The 23,556-nt window shown below is 35.8% G+C and overlaps 1 protein-coding gene across 2 annotated transcripts in view; it reads right to left on the reverse strand.

Moving 5' to 3' along the window:
- RSF1 (remodeling and spacing factor 1) overlaps positions 1-23,556 on the reverse strand; it is a 158,041-nt gene that overhangs the window by 106,906 nt on the left and 27,579 nt on the right. For both annotated transcript variants that reach the window (XM_077867175.1, XM_077867174.1), the window contains exon 2: positions 6,521-6,612. In XM_077867175.1, coding sequence (XP_077723301.1) covers positions 6,521-6,612 — 92 coding nt within the window. The remainder of the gene's footprint in view (positions 1-6,520; positions 6,613-23,556) is intronic.

A 23,556-nucleotide genomic window follows, 5' to 3' on the forward strand; every position in this document is an offset into this window, starting at 1 on the left:
AGATAACTAATACAAAGCAGAAAAGGGAAGATGGGAGAAAGCTAATGGAGAACAAAGAATTAAGGAAAAGTTTACTGTTCTTTAATAAAATAGTAGAGGGGCACCTGGGTGGCTCAATTGGTTAAGTGTCTGCCTTCAGCTCAGGTCATGATCCTGGAGTCCTGGGATTGAGCCACACACACACCAGGCTCCCTGCTCAGGAGGGTCTCCTTCTTCTCCTTCTGTCCTTCCCCCATGCACTCTCTCTCTCTCTCACTCACTCTTTCAGATGAATAAATAAAATCTTTAAAAAATAAAATAAAATAAAATTAGTAGAGACTTTATCATTCAAAAAGGATACGGAAAAAATATATATCTGTACCTAAGGTATGTGAATGTTGTGCATACACTTTATTAATAGGGGAGCAAAAGTCCTAATAATCAGGAAAAAAGGGAAAAAATCAGAAAAGACAGTAAATATGAAATTAACAAACCTCACTAAATACTCAAGTAGAATAATTATATTTTAATATTGAAGGGCCTTTTACACACATGCACACACACACGTTAAGTGACACCATAAAACAAGTCTCAACAAAATTAACTGGATTAAAATCAAAGTATGTTCTTCATAATGGAATGAAATTAGAAGCCAGTAAAAGGAAAAGGTATTGCCAAAATTTATAAGTATGTGGAAATTAAACAATGTACAACTAAATAATCAATATGTCAAAGAAGAAATCCCAAGAGAAACAGGAAAATAGTTTGAGATGAAAGAAAATTAAATATAACATACCAATTTATAGAATGAATCTAAAGAAAGGAATAAAGATATAATAGCTGAAAACATCTACATTAAAAAAAGGAAAATCTCATATCAATAAACTACACTTCTACCTTAATGCCAGAAAAGAAGAGCAAACTAAACCTAACAAAAATGAAAGGAAAGGATAAAATAGAAAAAGTATAGGGAAACTCAACAAGACCATATAAAAGACCAACAAAATTGGGGTGCCTGGGTGGCTCAGTCAATTAAGTGTCTGCCTTTGGCTCAGGTGAGTCTCGTGTTGGGCTCCTTTCTCAGCGGGGTGTCTGCTTCTCCCTCTTATCCTGTTTGCACTTGCTCTCTCTCTCTCTCTCTCTCTCAAATAAATAAAATCTTTAAAAAAATAAAAGATCAGCAAAATTGATAACCCTATAGCTACGTTGACCAAGAAAAAAAAAGAACATACAAAATGAGTAAAATAGGAAAAGAGGGACTATTACTACCTATACATAAATAAGATTACAAATGAATACTATAAATAAATGAATGCCAATAAGCTAGATAAAACAATTTCGTAGAAAGACATCAACTACTGAAATTGACTCCAAAGAAACACAAACTAAACTGACTTATACGAGAGACTGAGTAAACAAACAAAAACAAAACTTCCAACAAAGAAAAGCCCAAGCCCAGATGGCTTCACAGCTAGATTCTAATAAATGTTTAAAGAATAAACATCAGGGATCCCTGGGTGGCGCAGTGGTTTAGCGCCTGCCTTTGGCCCAGGGCGTGATCCTGGAGACCCAGGATTGAATCCCACGTCGGGCTCCTGGTGCATGGAGCCTGCTTCTCCCTCTGCCTATGTCTCTGCCTCTGTCTCTCTTTCTCTGTGTGACTACCATAAATAAATAAAAATTAAAAAAAAAAAAGAGTAAACATCAATACTTCATGAACACTTATAAAAAAATACAGGAAATAATTTGCAACTAATTCTATGAGGCCACAGACATCTCAAGAAAACAACACATTAGTATCCCTTGTGAATACAGAGACAAAAATCCTCAACAATAAATTAGCAAACCAAATCTAGCAATACATAAAAAGGTTTATGAACCATGACAATGGGATTGACTGCAGTACTGCAACAGTTTCAACATATGAAAATTAATCAAAGTAATAAACTATGTTAATAAAGGAAAAAAACCACAAAGTTGTCTCAATAGATGGAGAAAGAACATCTGACAAAATTCTAATACCTTTCATGTAGTTGGACCCCTATCTTATAAAATAAACAAACGTTAACTTAAAAGAGATTATATATCATGATAAAAATACTAAACATACTAGGAAGAGACCTTTCTCAACTTGAAAAAGAACACTGGTGAAAAACACATATCTAATATCATTAAATCTTAAAAGACTGAAAAACTTCCTCCTAGGGTCAGAAACATGACAAGCATGTCTGTTCTCACCATTTCTATACAACAGTGTACCAGAGGTTCTAATAGAGCAATTATGCAAGAAAAAGAAATAAAGGGGCTCTAGACTTGAAAGGAGGAAGTAAAACTACCTAGATTTGCAGATGACATAATCTTAATCCACAATAAAACTATTTAAGCTAATAATCAAGTTTGGCAAAATTGCAAGATACAAGATTTCTTCATATTAGCAATGAATGATCTGAAAATGAAATTGAGAAAACACATTTATAATAGCATCAAAACCAAGAAAATACTAAGAAATTGAACAAACTGAGTGTAAAAACTGGACTCAGAAAACTACAAAATGTTTTTGAAAGGAATTAAAGACCTAACTATTTTGAAAGACATCCTATTTTCATGGATCAGAAGACTTATTTTTGATAAGAAGCTGATACTCCCCAGATTGTATCTAACCCTACATATTATATCTAACTCTATCTAAATCATAGCTAGCATTTTTGCAGAAATTAACAAGCTGATATTCAAACTCATTACAAAAATGCACGAGAAAACAGAAAAGCCAAAACAATCTTGAAACAGAGCAATTTCAAAATTTATCACAAAGTAATCAAGACAGTATGGTACTAGCATAAATGATGACATATAATAAGACAATAAAATAAAGACTTCAGAAATAAACCCTTATATTTATGGTCAACTGACTTTCTACAAGGATGTCAAGGTAATCGAATATGGCAAAGAATAGTCTTTTCAATAAATGGTAATGCAACAACTGGATAACCACATGCAGAAGGATGTAGTTGGATCCCTATCTTATAAAATACACAAAAATTAACTTAAAAGAGATCTTAGATCTAAACATAAAAGCTAAACGTACAGAACTGTTAGTATAGACTATAGGATTATATCTTCATGATCTTGGGTTGGGCATGGTTTCTTAGTTATCACACCAAAACACTTAAAAAGAAAAAATATATTAGATTTCATCAAAATTAAAACTTTTGTGCATGAAGAAAGTTACACAGAAAGTAAAAAGATAAAAAAAAATGGGAGAAAAACATTTGCACACCATATAACTGGTAAGGGTCTAGTATGCAAAATATATAAAGAGCTCTTAAAACTCAAGAACAGAGGATCCCTGGGTGGCTCAGCGGTTTGGCGCCTGCCTTTGGCCCAGGGCGCGATACTGGAGTCCCGGGATCGAGTCCCACATTGGGCTCCCGGCATGGAGCCCGCTTCTCCCTCCTCCTGTGTTTCTGCCTCTCTCTCAATCTCTGTGTCTATCATAAATAAATAAATAAGTAAATAAATAAGTAAATAAATAAATAAATAAATAAATAAATAAATAAATAAATCTATCTATCTATCTATCTTAAAAAAAAAAAAAAACTCAAGAACAAAAAGACAACCAACTAAACAATGGAGAAGGATAAGAGCAGGCATTTTTCCACATTTCCCCAAAGATATACACAGCCAACAAGCATATGAAAAGAATGCTGAAACATCATTTAGTCATGAGTAAAATGCAAATCAAAACCACAATGGGAACTCACTTCATACCCACCAGGATGGTTAAAATAATCAATCAATCATAAATGTTGATGGGGAAGAATGTGGAAAATCTGGAATCCTCATAAATTCCTAGTGGTAATATAAAATGATGCAGCTTTGAAAAATAGTCTGGCAGTTCCTCAAACAGTTAATTACAGAATTATCATATGACTCAGTAATTCTATTCTAGATATAAGAAATAAATCACATGTCTACCCAAAAACCTGTAACTAAGTATTCATGGTAGCATTTTTCATTAAAGAGCCAAAAGGTAGAAACAAGCCAAATATCATAAACTGATAAGTGGATAAATAAATAGTATATCTATATGATTGAACATTATTCAGGCATAAAAAGGAACAAAGTACTGGGGTATTTGGGTAGCTCAGTCAGTTAAGCATCTAACTCTTGATCTCAACTCAGGTCTCAATCTCAGAGCTGTGAGTTCAACCCCCGTACTGGACTCCATGCTGGGCATGGAAGTTGCTTAAAAAAAAAAAAAGGAAGAAAGTATTGATTCATATTTTAACAGAGATGATACTTGAAAACATGCTAAGTGAAAAAGCCAAGACGGTCAAGGCCACAGAGTGTATAATTCTATTTATATGAAATGCTCAGAATAGGAAAATTCATAGAATCAGAAAATAAATCAGTAGCTGGTAAGGACTAGGGGAAAGGAGAGTAATTCTTAATGAGTATGCAGTTCCTTTTTGGATGAAAATGTCTGGTTTAGACAGTGATGATAGCTGTATCACCTTGTGAAAACACTAAAAAGAAATGAATTGTGTACTTTCAAAGGGCAAATTTTGTTATGTGAATATAACTCTATTTTTATTCTTCTATAACTTTTTTGTTAAAAAAAAGATTTCATTTATTTATTCATAAGAGACAGAGAGAAGCAGACACATAGGCAGAGGGAGAAGCAGGCTCCTCACAGGGAGCCCAATACGGATCTCAATCCTAGAACCCCAGGATCACGCCCTGAGCCAAAGACAGGCGCTCAATCGCTGAGCCACCCAGGTGTCCCTATAACTCTATTTTTAATAAAATCGTCTCATTTTATTTCTCACATTTTATGAAGAAATTGAGACACAAAGGAGCAAAATAGATTATCCATGGTTCTCAAGTTTGTTTAGAGATAGAATTAGTGGGATCCCTGGGGGGCGCAGTGGTTTGGCGCCTGCCTTTGGCCCAGGGCGCGATCCTGGAGACCCGGGATCGAATCCCACGTCGGGCTCCCGGTGCATGGAGCCTGCTTCTCCCTCTGCCTATGTCTCTGCCTCTCTCTCTCTCTCTCTGTGACTATCATAAATAAATTAAAAAAAAAAAAAAGAGATAGAATTAGTATACAAGATATTTCTACCTAAATTCTCAGAACATGTGAACAAACAAAACCACTTTAATAAACAGTTTTATTTATAAGAGGCTACACCCTCTAAGATGTTATGGTAAAAGAAAAAAAATCAATGTCCTGAAATTCCAGCATCTCTTTTTAAGCTCCAGACCCTTATTCTTAATCATTAATAAATATTCTGTTAAAGGCAAAACAGCAATTTCACTTGAATTTTTAAAGCACTTTGAATAAATGCTGCTCAGTTATCATTTATACTTTAATATTTTTCAGAGATTTCATTCAACCTTAATTATTCAGGCTTTTAGAGAATCTCATTGCATCAAATTTTTGAAATGTTGAGCCAACTTTGAAGTGCTCCAAACTTGTAGAAAGATACTGGAAAATATTGGGTTTTTCAAAAGTTAAAACACTACTATCACTGAGAGTTTGGGGTCTATATCTCTTCTCTTTAAATGTGAGAAAAACTGTAGCTTCTTCAAACAACAGAAAATGGTGAAAGAGATCTTTCTAAATTCCTTGCCCGGAGAAATCAGTGAGCTGATTAAAATGATTATTATTTCACGTCACTTAATTTGGAATGGTGTGTTTTACAGCAGATAAATGGAAAAGCACATGTGACTTGTATGATAAAAGCAAACAACTCTTGTTCCCTGATGGGAACATAATACTTTTTCATAATACTCTAAAGTCATATATACACCTCCCCACCAAAGAAAGCAGATATGTAAATACAGGGGTATATAAACACATATATATTTTTTTAATGATAAGAAAATTACGTAGTTTTTAAAATACCAAAAAATATCACCTAATACTCTGGCATGTTATAGAATTCAAAATGCTCCCAAATGATATAATGGAGGAAGGTACATACAATTTTAAAAGTTTGGATGCAATTTCAGACAATTTTTCCTCAATGGTCTTTCCTGCATAGGATTTATCGTAAGGCAACACTTTTCTGAATTCCCAGGGTGTTTTTACTGAGGATAGGTTTGGCCTTAATTTTGAAGTCTCCTACACTTGACTTAAAGGTGTTACGACTTTTTACCTTTTAAGTAACAGACCAATTCTGGCTCTACTATATATTCTGTGTGATTTCAAGGAAAAACAACTTTCTTTGCCTTATCTATGTCTTACTTGACTTGATCAGATTTTAAGGATTAAATGAGAGAAGACATGAAAACTCCTAGGCACAGTGTCAGGAGTAAAAGAGACAGAATACCTCTGAAACCTAACCTTAGGACTCAAGACTATGGCTTAATAACTGCAGAAGAGAATCACATACTGATAGTAATTATATGGATTTCTAAGTCATAATTTGCAACTTCAAGTAGACCATTTTAAAAGTTAAGCATATTTTGAAATATCAATTTATGCTATATATGAGTAATATTTCAGTAACAGAGAAGGTTAATTTTTAACATTTACCTTGATCAAATATTTTTCCCATCTGTCTGCTGTAACAGATTTGCCAATCTTCCTCATCAACTTCAAATGGAGCTCCACCAATTCTTTAGGTACTTAAAAGAAAGAAAAAATACTGTCAGCCAGCAAAATAAAACATTTATAAACATTCAAGATGATAAAAAAAGAACTCTTTCCAATCCTGAGTGCTTTTTCAAAATAGATGATGTTGGTTTTAGCTATCCTTTAGACCCTGAATCAGAAAAGACTAAACGAGGACAAGAAATAACCTGAGACTACTCTTTCAAAAATGAGCAGGAACATTCATTCACATTTTCTTACAAAGTATTATCCAGTAAGAAGGAACTTGAGGGGTGTCTGGGTGCCCCAGTAGGTTAAGTGTCTGCCTTCGGCTCACATCATGATCTGAGGTCCTGGGATTGAGTCCCACACTGAGCTCTCTGCTCAGCAGGGAGCCTGCTTCTCCCTCTGCCTCTGACCTTCCACCCTGCTCGAACTCTCATCTGCTCTCTCTCTCAAATGAATAAATAAAAAACCTTTCTAAAAAACGAACTTAAATGTAAACTAGATTTTTGATAATGATGCATCAATGTAGATTCATCAATTCTAACAAATGTACTTCTGTGGTACCAGGGAATGGACAATGGGGAGGTTCCATCTTTTGGGGAAAAGTGTATATGTGAACTTCTGTTATCTAAAACTGTTCTAAAAAAATAAAACCCATAAAAAAATTAGATCGAGTTAATCATACAACTAAAATTTCTACTAGTGCTTGTTTCTCTTAACACATATTTGGATAATTTACTTAGCAGACCAAGACACAGATTCATAGAAAAGAATCAAGGAATACAAATTCCAAGTTGATGGATATTTCAGAAATAAGTCTAGTGGTTTTCAAACTATTTCACAAAACTACTCTTTCAACCTATACCTTCTTTACGTGCTACAGCTCTTTATAGCATCCCTATAAATCTTCACTTGACAAACTTCAGGGACAGAAAATTGACTTAACTTTCAAAGTTCTAGTTATTAGAAAGTTAGCCTTTTACATGGTCAAAACCTGCCTTCCTACACTTTCCTTCTCTGGTTCTTATTCTTGTTCTCTAATTTCAAAGACAATAATTTCAATTCCTCTTCTGTTGGAACCTTCAAATATTTGAAGGTTCCCTCAAATTTTCTCTTCTAAAAACCTTCTCTCAGATTTTCTCTTCTAATTGTAAACAATCAGAGTTCCATATATCTCTTGGGCATTATCTCATTATGTTGTTTAATTATATGAGTCAGACTTGAGGTAAATAAAGGACACACATACACACCTATCAAATTTAGCATATCCCAAATACCACCAGTAACCTAAGAGAAATTGGAGGTATACTCTCTAAAAATTTAGGTTCCATAATCAAATGCATTAGAAAAATACTGGATCAAAAAAAAAAAAAAGTTGTTTTGTTGTCGTTTTCTACTGTAAAACTTCTTGATGTCTTTATTGATCTTAGGTGCATTGTGAATATCCAAGAAAAGGATATAATCTGTAACATTACCTAATATATTTAATCATGGAATTTTGTGTGAAATACACATTATCCTTTTTTTGTTAAGATTTTATTTATTTATTTATTTATTTATTTATTTATTTATTTATTTATTTGAAAGAGAGTGAGTGAGCTCCCTGGCAGACAGGAGAAGCAGACTTCCTGATGAGAGAGAACCAGATGTGGAACTCAATCCTGGGACTCTGGGATCATGAACTGAACTGAAAGCAGACACTTAACTGACTGAGCCATCCAGGCACCCAAACATACACTATCTTCTATAACTTAGGATATAAGTGCTCTAAAGAACATGTTGGGAAATGATGGAGTAATTTTCAGTCATTCTTTCAGACTCTTCATACTCCACTAAAGCTAATTTTAACTTCAAGATGATTTTCTTGAAGTATAAAAACATTCACCCATCCAACAAATTACTGTGGGACCACTACCAATAAACAAGAAAAAGACTCTACCCTTAATAAGCCTACTTAAATGAGTCTTCCTAGGGGTTTGGATAGTGGGTGGGTTGGAAGCTGGGATCAGGGAGAAGAATAGGAGGGGTGGTTATAGACAAGTAGACAGACTATTCATACTAAACCTAAACCTAAGTTTGGGATTGAGGGTACAGCACTGAAAATGGGGGAAAGGACATTACTTATAGAAGTAATAGCAGATGCAAAAGACTGGAAAACAAAGTGATCATGGAAGTGGAGGCATGGACACAGATAAAAGTATGATCATGAAGAACCTAGTATGTCTAGGCTAAGAAGTTTATATTTTATTTAAAAGTTGAGGCAAGGGACACCCAGATGGCTCAGTCAGTTCAGGTCATGATCCTGGAATCCTGGAATCAAGCCCCACATCAGGCTCCCTGCTTAGTGGGGAGTCTGCTTCTCCCTCTCCCCTGCTTGTGCTCTCTCTTGCTCTCACTTGCTGATTCTCTCTCTCTCTCTCTCTAATAAAATCTCTTTAAAAATCAAAAAAATAGGGCAGCCCGGGTGGCTCAGCATTTAGCGCCACCTTCAGCCCAGGGCCTGGTCCTGGAGACCCGGGATCAAGTCCCACGTCAGGCTCCTTGCATGGAGCCTGCTTCTCCCTCTGCCCATGTCTCTGCCTCTCTCTGTGTCTCTCATGAATAAGTAAATAAAATCATAAAAAAATAAAAATAAATTAAAAAAATAAAAGTTTAAGCAAGTAAGTGTTTTCTACACTTTAGAAAGCAATTAAATTGTAGGAAAACAGACTGCTTTTATTTGCTTGCTTGTTTTAGGAGGTAGGAGGCAAGGTAGAGATTAAATATACATTATGGAAAGTATCAACCCAGAAAGATGGGAGTAACCTGAACTTAAGTAGAAGTGGTATAGACAGAAGTAGGCGATCTGAGAAATGTTTAGGAAACAAATAATACAACTGAGTGATTGATTGGCCATGCAAAGTTAGAGAGAAAGTTAAGAAAAAGGCACTGGCTTAGGCAACTGAGTAGATGCCAATGAGAATACAGTAGGAAGAAAAAGACCAGGGCTCGGTTGTCAACTGCACCACTTAATACAAAGTAATTAGGATTCTTCTGGTGAAATTCTTTAAACCCTGAATTTCAAACTCATCCATAACGGGCTACATTAGCTATCTTACAGTTTTAAAGTAGGAAAACATTACATAAAGCTAAAATATCTTTATTTCTGTTGTGATACTTGGGGAATCAAGGCCTGTGTCAATTCTTCCTTTTCTACTTTTCTCAAACACAATAGTCTTGATGATTCTGCCTTCATACATCTCAACCCTGTTCCTACCTCCAATTTCTCTAGGATATCTAGATATCTAGAAAAATAGCTACGGTAATCTCTTATAACAAAACCAACCTTCCAAATATACTGTTTTCATTAACACTTCCTATTCACTGTCACCTTTTCTGGCTCCTAAATACTTATATTAAACTCATCCAGATTTCTTACTGTAGCCTCAGAATCTTATATTCATTCTTAACCTAACATTCCAATCCTTCTCTCTCACTTTCATACTGAAATCCTTGATTCAAATTATTCTGGCCTGTTCACATGCCCAGACCACTACCTATCTGGGCTTTATTTAAGCCCTTCAGCTTACGGTTTTTTCCCCACTTTAATCATATTTCTCTTTCAGTGTCTCATCAATAAAAGGCCCAAAGTCTCTGTGATAGCCTTCCAACGATTCTGGCAACATGTCTGTCCTTGGAATGCCCAAAGTACTCATACTGCCTGTATCATTCCCTTAGCAGCTGGCTAAACCTTTACATCAGTGTTTTATGTATTTTTTGATATGTGTTCCATATCATACAGATATATAAAATCACAAAAAGTTTTGTTGATACAAATAGTACTATTCCTAAAAATCTAACATGGCAGAAATAACTATACACCAAAAAAATTGCTTTGGGTCCACTTGACAAATTTAGTCATTGTTGATTTAGGCATGTAGAAATAAATTATATACTACTTGTTTATTAGGGCACTGGCTCTTGCACACCACTGTCCAACAGAAATATAAGATGAGAAAAAAAAAAAAGAAATATAAGATGAGCCACATTATTTCAAATTTTCTAGTAGTTCATTCATAAAAATAGGCCAAAATTAACTTTAATAATATGTTATTTAATACTATATTATTTCAGTATATAGTCAGAATCTAAAATATGTTATTTTACATTTTTTAGATATTTTATTTTTTTGAATTGTAGTATAGTTGACAAATAACATTATATTAGTCTCAATTGTACAACACAGTGATTCAATATTTGTATACAATATTGTATTCAGTATTTGTATACCTTGTAAAATGATCACCACAGTAAGTCTAGTTAACATCTACCACCTAATATGCCTGCAAAATATTTCTGTGATAAGAATTTTTAAGACTTACTTTTTTAGCAACTTTCAAACAAGCAATACAGTATTACTAACTATAGTCACAATGCTGTATATTTCCATGACTTATTAATTGTATAGCCGGAAGTTTGTACCTTTTGACACCATTCAATTTACATCTTATTTTTCACTTAGTATTCATTTTTTTTTAATTTTTATTTATTTATGATAGTCACACAGAGAGAGAGAGAGGCAGAGACATAGGCAGAGGGAGCAGGCTCCATGCACCGGGAGCCCAACGTGGGATTTGATCCCGGGTCTCCAGGATCGCGCCCTGGGCCAAAGGCAGGCGCTAAACTGCTGCGCCACCCAGGGATCCCTCACTTAGTATTCAAAACACAGTGTGCATTTTATACTTACAGCATATCTCATTTCATACTAGCCATATTCAAGTTCTCAAGAGCCACTTATGGCTAATGGCTACTGTAGTGGATCATATAGAGCTAGCATACCTAAAACTAAAATTTATAACCCACAATTTGCTAATAATATACTTATACTTATACTTTGAGATATAATTAACATATCATATTAATTTCAGGTACACAACATAATAATTTAGTATGTGTATATGTTGCAAAATGATCACCACAATAAGTCCAGTTAACATATGATTTGCTTATATTTTTGTTACAAATAGAACTGATAAGCTGATGACCTTTAGGGACATTAGTAGCTCTTAATATTTTGTCAACTGTTAAGAAACAGGCAAAAACTTAACAGAAAAATTAACCAACATCGTAGTTAAATTGAAAATATTAAAATTCCCATACTCTAAATTCTCTAAACATGCTATCTATTCAATAGACCATTCTATAATGATGGAAATAGTCTTTATCAGCATTTTCCAATATAATAGCCATCTACATGTAACTACAACACACTTGATATGTGGCTAATAGAACTGAAGCACTACACTATTAATTTTTAAAATTAAATTTAAATATCTACATGTGGCAAATAGCTACGACTTTGGATAGTGCAGCTATAAGTTCTCAATCATATTTTTAAAATACATGATAATTTTCTAAAACACAGAGTGACATCTATAAATTCACTTATCTAAATCACTCGGAACACTTTCTAGTCTCATTTTCCAAATATTTGGTAATTATTAACTTCCTTCTACAGGTATCTGTTAACAAACTGTGTCATTCCGAAAAATATAGGTTTTGTCACATTAAACTAAGATCTCTACCAACACATGACAGTTTGATATATAACCTTTAACTGACCCATTTCTTTCACAAGGGCTCAAGAGTTAAAAGATTCTGAAGCAGAAGGAAAGGTCAAGGCCAAAGGTCAAGGATGTAGGTATGAAGCAGCAGAAAGTGGTAGAATCTCAGACTGCATTACTGATCCAATCTCCCAAAGATGTTCTATATTTGGACATTTTTCTAAGCATCGTTCTAGCACCAAGCCTTGAGAACGCTGCTACTTCTACAATTCTAGACTTATTACTTGTAATTCTGCTTTCTAAATGGTCAAATTTTACAGCAGCTCATAATAACATATGTTAGAATTCTTCTCATTTCCCAATAAAGTCTTACTTAAATGTCCTGTATGCTTGTAAGCATAGATACACTTAAGAGTCACAAAACCAGCTGATTTTATATGTCACTGATCAAAGAACACTGATTTCAGATATAATGATTAAAAGATAACCTTACAGGGGCACCTGGGTGGCTCAGTGGTTGAGCATCTGCCTTTGGCTCAGATTGTGATCCCAGGGTCCTGGGATCAAGTCCCGCATCAGGCTCCCTGTGGGGAGCCTGCTTCTCCCTCTGCCTGTGTATGTCTCTGCCTCTCTCTGTGTGTCTCTCACAAATAAATAAATAAATTCTTAAAAAAAAAAAAAAAAAAAAAGATAATCTTACAATAAACTTTACTGCCCAGTTTTCCCAAACTCTGTTGAGGAAGCACAGCTTTAGCAATAATGAGTCTATTCCCACAGACCCCCTGTTCCTTGAAATAACTGTTACATATACCTTATCTTTAAATTATTCATTTAATCAATCATCCTAAAATTTCCTGAAAAGAAATGGACTGAGATAATGAACTATATCTTAAGCCACTCTCTGAAAAACAATAGTTCAGAGATGCCAAGTAAGTATAAGGTACTAAACTCAGCTTATTACCATAATGGGTAAAATAAATCCAAGAGCTGTTGCAGGCAGACAAACCAAGGGGTATCTGCTGCTCCACCTTAAGTTTATGAATTTCATTTAAAACCATACTGCTGTTCCCTTATAGGTGGAGAAAAAAAACATGGTTCAGATGATTTCAGAACCAAAACTGTGAAAATGTCTCTGCTTCAAAGAAAGTAATCAGCGTACTACAAATATCAGCATGGTTGGAGGTTGTGATAACCAACAATTCACCACTCCTTCCTGAAAGAGAAGTAGATGTTTCTTTATGGAGAGGAAAGGCCTTTCTCTGTGTAAGATGATGTGAGACACACTCACATGAGTCAGTCTTTATAGGGTTTCTTTTGGGATCCCTGGGTGGCTCAGCAGTTTAGCACCTGCCTTCAACCCAGGGCATGATCCTGGAGTCCCAGGATCGAGTCCCGCATCAGGCTCCCTGTATGGAGCCTGCCTCTCTTTCTCTGTGCCTCTCATGAATAAATAAAATTTTAAAAATAAAATAAAATAAATGTTTCTTTTTCCTTATATTCAAGGCAAAGCATCCTGGCAGAGGCAATGAGATAATTGAGGCAATGGCTTCCGTAGTATCACAGGCCTTCAACTCTAATCAGCTGTTATTTCTCTTCTCTCTTTTCTCTCTACTGCATTTAATAACCATGAAAGACTTGAGGGGTATAGAGGGGAGAAGAAAGAGAAAGACCCAAAACAAATTTAAAAAGAAATAGTGATGTGAATAGTATTTAAGGAAGAGGAGGACTTTTCCCACAACAAAAGTGAAAAGTTGAAAGACTAGTACATCCTTAACCAAGATGCACCAATTGCTAACATTTTAGGGAAACATCTTACATAGGGTAAAGCCATCAGGTAAGGCTAATAAAGATGAGACCTTAAAGAAGCAATCAACTAAGCCAAGGAAGAGAACATGCTAGCCACAAGGAAATGCCTGTAGAGAAGTCCTGAGGCAACCAAAAACTTCCAGCGTGGCTGGAGAAGTAAACAAGGGACAAAATTCATAAAGCCTTAGGGAGCTAAGTAAAGAGTTTAGATTTTATTCTAAGTGAAATGAGAACTCAAGGAAGAATTTAGGAAAGTTTCATGATCCAAGTTTTTAAAAGATCATTCTATGTCTAGGACCTGCTTCGAAACAATCTAGGCAGCAGGGGCAGGGGTGGAGTGAGGTCTGGAGATGGAGTTACAGATGAAACAAAATCATAATACTGTCCTGAAGGGGGGTGATGGATATATGAAATTCATTATACAACTTCCTACTTTTACATGTTTCACATTTTTCATGATTTAAAAAGTTAAAGGAGATGTGGAGGTCACTTTGGTTGCTCTGTGAGGAATAAGGGAGAGGGAAGCAAATAGGATTAATTAGGAGGCTATAGCCATACTTCAGGAAAGAGGTAATAATGGCCTGAACTAAGGCTGCAACAGCAGAGATGCAGAGAAGTGCCCTCAAGGCAAGTTGCAAAATGTAGAATGCTTCTTAAAAGCACCTACACCAATCTTAATCTCAGGAAGTGACTACTGTTTATTTGTCTTCTAAGTGATCCCAATTAATTTGTTCATGTTTATTTTTTTTTTAATTTTATTTATTTATTCAGAGAGACACAGCTAGAGAGAGAGGCAGAGACACAGGCAGAAGGAGAAGCAGGGAGCCCGACGTGGGACTCGATCCCGGGTCCCCAGGATCACGCCCCTGCAGGCGGCGCTAAAGCGCTGCGCTGCGCCACCGGGGCTGCCCTAATTTGTTCATGTTTATTTTTTTTTTAATTTTTTAAATTTTTTTTATTTATTTATGATAGTCACAGAGAGGGAGAGAGAGAGAGAGAGAGAGAGAGAGAGAGAGAGAGAGAAGAGGCAAAGACACAGGCAGAAGGAGAAGCAGGCTCCATGTACCGGGAGCCCGATGTGGGATTCGATCCTGGCTCTCCAGGATTGCGCCCTGGGCCAAAGGCAGGCGCCAAACCGCTGCGCCACCCAGAGATCCCTTTTTTTTTATTTTTAAGATTTTATTTATTTATTCATGAGAGACACAGAGACAGAGAGAGGCAGAGACACAGGCAGTGGAAGAAGCAGGCTCTATGCAGGGAGCCCAATGTGGGACTCGATCCCAGGTCTCCAGGATTACCCCCTGGGCTAAAGGCTGCGCTATACCACTGAGCCACCCAGGCTGCCCTTGTTCATGTTTAAAAGCAGAAACCACAACTTTTTGTGAAACCATATTCCTACATTTAGAAAAGGAACATATACACACACTTAATACTTAAATACTTAATACTTAAAATCTATATTATACGTATATTATTAAAAAAGCACTAGACAAAGTCACGAGAAAGGTACAAACCTCAATTATCTCATCCATAAATGGTAATTTTAGAACAGTCACTCCACTTCCAAATTGCTTTCTGGAAAACTTAAAACTATAAAAATCCACAATAGTATATACTCTCAGGGCAAAACTGACATCATATAGTCTTAATTATCTAAATCTCACTTTGCAATTATCTATCCTCTATCTCCTCTTCCTCCTCTCTCCCATTCTTAGATTGAAGCTCTATAAAGAACAGATTAAACTGCCTTTTTCATCACTGTATTCTCAGTACCAACCACAATTCCTGATTCACTCAATAATTTGATGAACTGAAATACAGACAAGAAAGCAAGGGAAGCAATAGAGAGAGAGGGTGCAAAGTAAAAGTTCTGCAGCTGCTAGAAAAAAAAGAGTTGCTACAGGTGTCAAAGAGAGGGGCACCTGGGTGGCTCAGTTGGTTAAGTGTCCCACTCTTTATTTTGGCTCAGGTCATGATCTCATGGTCCTGAGATTGGGCCCTGGGTCAGACTCCAAGCTAAGCATGGAGTCTGTTTAAGATTCTCTCTTTTCCTCTCCCTTTGCTCCTCCCCCTCCTTTCTGTAAACTAACAGTATGCAGGAAGATTTTGAGGAAGAGGAGATGAAAATGATGGCAAAAGTGCCAGCTCTGGGTTCCAGTTCACTATGAGTCATTAGATGATATCACTACCTCAAGACAACTTATTTGCACTTGATTTTTTCCCTTCCCTCTCCCTTTGGAGGGGAGTAATGGAAGAGGTAAATGCACCCACTGAAATGTGTATATAGGAGCAAATAATGAAGTCTGTATATTTAACTGAAGAAATACCTATATGAGGGCACTTGGCTGGCTTAGTCAGTAGAGCATCTGAATCTTGATCCCTGGGGTCGTGAGTCTGAGACCACATTGGGTGTACTTAAAAAAAAAAAAAAAGAAAAAAAGAAAAAGAGGACAGGTGCCTAGGTGGTGCGGTGGGTTAAGCATCAGACTCTTGGTTTCCGCTCAGGTCATGACCTCAGAGTGTTGAAATCCAGCCCTGTGTCAGAGTTTAAGTTTCACTTAAGTTTCACTCCCTACTCCCTCTGCCCCTCTCCTACCCTGTTCTCTCTCGCTCTCACTCTCTCTAAAATAAATAAATCTTTAGGGCAGCCCGGGTGGCTCAGTGGTTTACTGCCGCCTTCAGGCCAGGGCGTGATCCTGGAGACCTGGGATCGAGTCTGACGTCAGGATCCCTGCATGGAGCCTGCTTCTCCCACTGCCTGTGTCTCTGCCTCTCTCCCTCTCTCTCTGCATCTCTCATAAATAAAATCTTAAAAAAAATAAATCTTTAAAAAAGAAAGAAAGGAAAAGAAGTACCTACATATACAGTGATTTCCTAATACTAGATCTCTATAAAATGCCAGACTTCTATCTTCATCATGTACACCCCATACTATCTAAAAACTTGAACAGCATACTACAAGATGCCTTTATGATCCAATACCATGATTTTAGGTGTTGTGAAATCAGTCTGATACTTCTTTTAAAGACAATTCTGAAGAACTATGAACTTAAAAGAATTCCATTTCAGGGGCTGGCTCAGTCAGTAGAGCATGTGACTCTTGATATCCCAGTTGTGAGTTCAAGACCTACAGTAGGCGGAGAACTTACCTAAAACAACAACAAAAACCCTCTATTTCTTTGTGAAATGTATATTGTCTTCCTTCCTTCCTAACAAGTGACCAGTTCACACTTTTCCTTCAATCAACATTCATTTAACAAGCAGAGATACATAGGTGACACACTAGATCATCTTAGAGTTTCTTGAAGTCTTAGCAGAAATGAGTTCACTGTAATTTCTACAGTTATTACAATAAATAAGAAAATGTTTATCAAAACACTATTCTAAATCGTAAAGCAATACAAGCCAAAGTTACTGTTATTCACCACCAGATGGTGATCATGTCTTATTAAAAGCAAAATGCTGATACCTTATTTGGGGGCCAGCCAGCTGATCTAAAAATGATTAAAAAGTAAACCAGAGTTATCTGAATAAAATGCTGGTGATTTTTAGGTAAATTCAATCGAAGCATCAGCAAAACAACAGCAATAAAAAATAGGTTCTGCCTAAAGACTGTTAAAGCAACCAACAAGGAACATCTGATAACCACAATTTGTTTTTTTTTTAAGATTTATTTATTTATGATAGACAGAGAGAGAGAGAGAGAGGTAGAGACACAGGAGGAGGAAGCAGGCTTCCTGCTGGGAGCCCGACACGGGACTCGATCCCGGGACTCCAGTATCGCGCCCTGGGCCAAAGGCAGGTGCTAAAACGCTAAGCCACCCAGGGATCCCCTGATAACCACAATTTAAAGAAAAAAAAGGTATATGTGTTTTTTGCAGTCTTATATTATTTAACCATTCATATGACCCTGAACTTCTTAACTTCAGACAGAGATATTTCTACTCAGCAAAATAATACTATTGAACATTTTACAAGAAAACAAAACCAAACCAAGATGCTCAACATCACTAATCATCAGGGAAATGCAAATCAAAACCATAATGAGATATCACCTCACACCTGTCAGAATGGCCAAAATCAAAAAGACAAAAAATAGTAAGTGTTGGTAGGACAGGAGAAAAAGGAACCCTTGTACACTGAATGGTAATGCAAACTGGTACAGTCACTATGGAAAACAGGACAGAGGTGTCTCAAAAAAGTAAAAATAGCATTACTGTATGAGATCTAGTACTTCCACTACCAGATATCTACCCAAAGAAAACAAAAGCACTAACCAGAAAAGATTTATGTACCCTTATGTTTATTGCAGCATTATTTACAATAGCCAGAAATGGAACAACCCAAGTGTCCATTCACAGATGAATAAAGATGTGTAACATATGCAATGCAATTATTACTCAGCCACAAAAAAGAATCGTATCTTGCTATTTGCAACAACATAGATGGACCTAGAGGATATCATGCCAAGTAAAATAAGTCCATCAAAGACCAATACCATATGATTTCATTCATATGTGGAATTTAAAAAACAAAACAAACAAAAAGACCAACAAAAAAAAGACTCTTAAATACAGAGAACAAACTGGTTGTGACGGGAGGTGGGGGGATGGGTGAAATAGGTGAAGGAGATCAAGAGTATGTTTATTGTGATGAGCACCAAATAATATACTAAAATTTTTAATCACTATATGGTACACCTGAAACTAATATAGTACCATAGGCTAATTATATTCGGATTTAATGAAAGGGAAAAATACAAAAAAACTGTATTATGAAATGTTAAAACAAATCCCCAAATAGAGACTACTATAACAAAATCCATGAACTCATCACCCCACTTCAGCAATGATCAAATGCCCAAAAGACATTTCCCACCCCAAAATGCTATTTTAAACCAAATTTTAGGTTATCATTTAATCTACAAATATTTCACTGTGTATCTCTAAGGGACAAAAACTCTATAAAAATAACCATAATACAATTATTACTACCTAGAAATTAGTAGTTCCTTAATCTCATAGAATTTCTGTCAAACAATTTTTAAATATTATAAATCAACCAAGAAATGAAATTATATTGTACTGTTACTGTTAACTCTGCAGCAGATAGACAATGGTGGCACCTCACCTTTATTCTCCCAGCACTTAGAGGATTCCAGTGCAGGCCAACCTGCAACCATGTCCAAGTTTTTTTTTGACTACAGGGCAGGGAAATTAACCCTTCCTGAGAGCAGCCCTGAACCAGTAGCAGACAGAAGCTCCATTACCCCATGGCTAGGATAAATCTGAGATATGACCTACACTCTCTCAGAACTCAACAGGAGGATTCCGTTCCAATTGCCTATAACGTAAGTTACTTGATAACACACTCTGCATTAGTTTTTCCCCTTCCAGGTCTCACTTTCCCTTCCCTTATTGGTGTTTCCTGGCATTGCTCTCCAAATAAACTATGAACACTCACATTTTTGTCTCAGGGTTTGCTTGCTGGGGAATACAAAATAAGACCTCTTAGTTTTTTGGTTTTTTTTTTTTTTTAAGATTTTATTTATATATTTGAGAGATAGAATGAGCAGGAGGGAGGGACAGAGGGAGAGGGGAAGCAGACGCCCTTTTGAGCAGAGAGCCCGGCGTGGGACTCAATCCCAGAATGCTGGGATCATGACCTGAGCCAAAGGCAGACACTTAGCCATTTGAGCCACCCAAGTGCCCCTGACCTCTTAGTTTTGAATGAAAGCTGTGAACATCCTAAAAAAAAATGTAAACATAAAAATTTTTGCAAATATGTTCAACAAGTTTACAGATAACCCAAAAGGCATAGACATATCCCAGTTTATAGAACCCTTGCTCCTATAAGTTCAGAATAGCTGTGATCTTAATTGTGTTTTTGCAAGTGTTCTATCGAGACTGTTCAGTTATGTTGAAAACCTAACATCTCCACCCCTTATTCTTCAACTGTCAACAAAGCAGCATCATTACCTCAATACTTAGTTCTATGTATAGAAAATCTAACTGAAAATAAGACAATTGTTGCCTTAAGGTTCTAAACACTTTAAAGAAAAAACAAAGTTCATAGAAGGAGTGGTTTACTAAAACTGGGTCCCAGGAAGAGCCACAAAATGTTAAACTTACAAGTATTTTCACTTACACATAGGACTTTTAATTGATTTTTTTTTTTTTTTAAGCTACTGCAGGCCTCAAACAACAGGTGAAAGTTATAAAATTTGTGGAGATTTCTTTTGAAAAAAGTCCCCTCCAGCTAACACACTCCTATCATTCTGGAAAAAAAGTTCTATGAATTCAGTCTGCATATTCTTACCTGTTCCATTTGTTCCAAATTCAGCATAATCTGACTTCTATTAGTTAAATTAAATGGATGCTATAGCTTTTGTCTTAATTTGGCAACATGTACACTGTGACCCCCTCTCTCCCTTCTTGAAACCTGGCCATTCTGTGACACCACTTTTCTGATTTGTCATTTCTTTGCCCCCTTTTATTTCTTTGCAGACCCTACACTCTGGCCCTCTCCTTGAAAATTGATTGTTTTATTTTTTTTAATTGATTCTGTTTTAGAACTTCATTTCTTTTGTCCCCAAGTCGTCTCATCAGTCCCTTTGCTTCAGTTTCAATATGCTTCTCACTGTGCTGGTTGTGGGTATGTTGGAGTAACAAAAAAACCTTACCAATGCAGCTTCAGGAGGCTACTTTTTCTCATGTAACAAAAAGACTAGAGTAATGCATTGCTAGTTTTGGTTTAATAACTCAACAACTCCACCTGAACTTCTTGGAATTCCCAAACATTCCATACTGTTTCTAGACTCCAGATCTTAACATACACAGTTCCCTTTATCTTCAACTCATCTCTCTATTCATCCCCAGAGCTGTTTGGTTGTTGCTTCCTTGGTTTGGTTGTTTGGTTGTTGCTTCCTTAATCAGGATTAAGTGCCCCTGATGGGTATGCCAAAATGATTCTACTTATGCATTACACTGTATCATAAATGCCTATCTGACCAACTCTATCCAACATTAAACAAGCCTTAATCTTCAGCACCTAGGACAGTACCTAGCACATACCACAAATTCAATAAAGACTTGTTAAACGAATGATTTGGACTTAAAAAACAAACAAACAAACAAAAAACCTTTTTCATAAATATGAACCTCTCCTAACCCTAGGACCTGACTGATAAGTAAATGAATAAAAAAAATACATATTTCTTGCTTATACTTAATGAACTATATATAAAACAGAATGAAGTCCTAAAACCGCAAAAGGAAACATGTAGAAGAGAATATATATTTTGGCAATATGCATTTATGTGACTCAATCAACTTTACTCATGTACCAGTTTACAAGTGGCCAACCACAAACTGGCTTTCATGAATGAGTAAGCTTCCTAACACAACAACAACAGACTAAGATAAACAGAACACAGAAGAGAATGACTAAATAATCCCCTTGGGACCCCATTCCAGTCAGTCATCACACTCCTAGACACAGGTAACCAAGGGGTCTGCCTTCTGTCACTATAGCTTTGTCTCTTCTAGAGTTTTATATAAATAAAATTATATTTTACGTACTTACTTTGTCTGGCTTTTTTTGCTCAGCATAATGTTTTTGAGATGCACCCATGTCTTCCATGCATTGGCAGTCTACTCCTTTTTAATATTAGTATCACACTGTATGAATATATTTGTTCATCTCATCACCTGATGAATGTTGTAGTTATTTCCAGCTTTTAGTTGTCATAAGCTGGCTATGAATATTTCTACAAGTCTTTGTGTGGACATGCATTTTTATTTCTCTTGGGCAGATATCAATGGAAACTGATAGGGTTTATGGAAAATAAAGGCTTAATCTAATAAGAAACTCTCAAACATTTTGCTAAAGTAGTTGCACTATTTAATCTTTCCACAATTACTGTATAAGAATTCCAGTTGATTCACATCCTCATCAACACCCGAGGCACCATCAGTCACTTTAACAGAATGTTTTCTACTTTGTTGGGTACAGTATTCTAGAAATGTCCAGAACATCCAGTTTGTGATAACACTGCTCATGTCTTCTGTGAGTTACTTTGTCTAGCTGCATTATCAATTACTGAGATAGGTGATGAAATTTCCATTATACCTTTAGAAAATATACATATTTTTCAGTTCTGTTACTGGGTAAAAACACTGTTGGAATTTTTGTATTTTTCTGATAAATTAACCCCTTTAGCATTATAAAACATCCCTTTCTATATTGGCTTGTTTCTTGTTCTGACATCTCCATTTTCTGATATTAGTATTTGTATGTATGGTATTTCCAGTTTTCTAATGATTAGCTTTGCACAGCGTATAATTTTCTACCCTTTCATTTTAAACTATTTCTTTATATTTGAAGTGGATTTTTGTATAGCATACAGTTGGGCTTGATTTTTTTATCCACTGACAATTTCTTTTATTTAATTTTAATTAATTTTAAGTTAATTACCACAGGTAGCTAAACCTTCAGAGACAGAAGGTTTAAGCTAAAGGCCAGAAAATTAAGGCTCACAAGGCAAATGCACTCTGTCAACTGTGTTTGTACAGCTCACAAACTAAGAATGATTTTACTTTTTTAAAGGGTTAGGAGGGGAAAAAAAAGAAAAATAGTATTTTCTGGGGCATGTGACTCTTGATCTCAAGGTTGAGAGTTCAATCCCCTTGCTGGGTATAGATTACTTAAAAATAAAAATCTTTAAAAAAATAATATTTTGGCAGCACCTGGGTGACACAGTTGTTTGAAAGTCTTACTCTTGATTTTGGCTCTGGTTGTAATCTCGGGGTCATGCAATCAAGCCCCACATTGGGCTCTGGGCTCAGCAGAGTCAGTTTAGCATTATCTCTTCCCTCTCCCTCTGTCCTTCCATGCTTGCTTGCTTTCTCTCTCTCAAATCTTTAAAAAATATTTTGTAACACATGACAATTACATGAAATTCAATGTCTACTTTTTATTGGAACGCAGCCATACTTATTCATTTATACAATGTTTATGACTACTTTTATGTGATACTGGCAGAACTGAACACTTTCAACCGATACCATATTGACCACAAAGCCTAAAATATTCTTTAATCTGACTCTTTATAGAAAAAATTTGCCAAACCCTGATTAAAACCATTTATACTAACACAATTATTGATAAAATTGGATTTAAATCTATAATCTTGTCATTTGTTTACTATATATCTCAATATTTCTTTGTTCTTTCTTTTACTGTGTTTTGTGCAGAGTAACCATACTTTAAATAAACATACTTTAACGTTTTGTTTAATATCCACTACTGGCTAATTAAACACACTTCTTTATTTTGATATTTAGTGTTTGCTCCAGGTTTTACAATATGCATCATTGACTCAACACAGTGTAACATAACATCAAATGATGCTCTCCCACTTCATGTAAAAGGTGAGCACTTTTTACCCTTCCAACACTATTTCCATTTCCCTGCTCTCATACTTAATACTACAGTTCATACATACATTTTCCTTCTACACATGCTGTAAAACTTACATTATGATTTTTGTTTTAAGCAGTCAATTATCTTATCTGCTAATAAGCCCCTGGATGTTCACTGGTTGGCCTTATGGAGTTTCACTTT

Source organism: Canis aureus, chromosome 23 (genome assembly GCF_053574225.1).
Source record: "Canis aureus isolate CA01 chromosome 23, VMU_Caureus_v.1.0, whole genome shotgun sequence".
Lineage (NCBI taxonomy): Eukaryota > Metazoa > Chordata > Mammalia > Carnivora > Canidae > Canis > Canis aureus.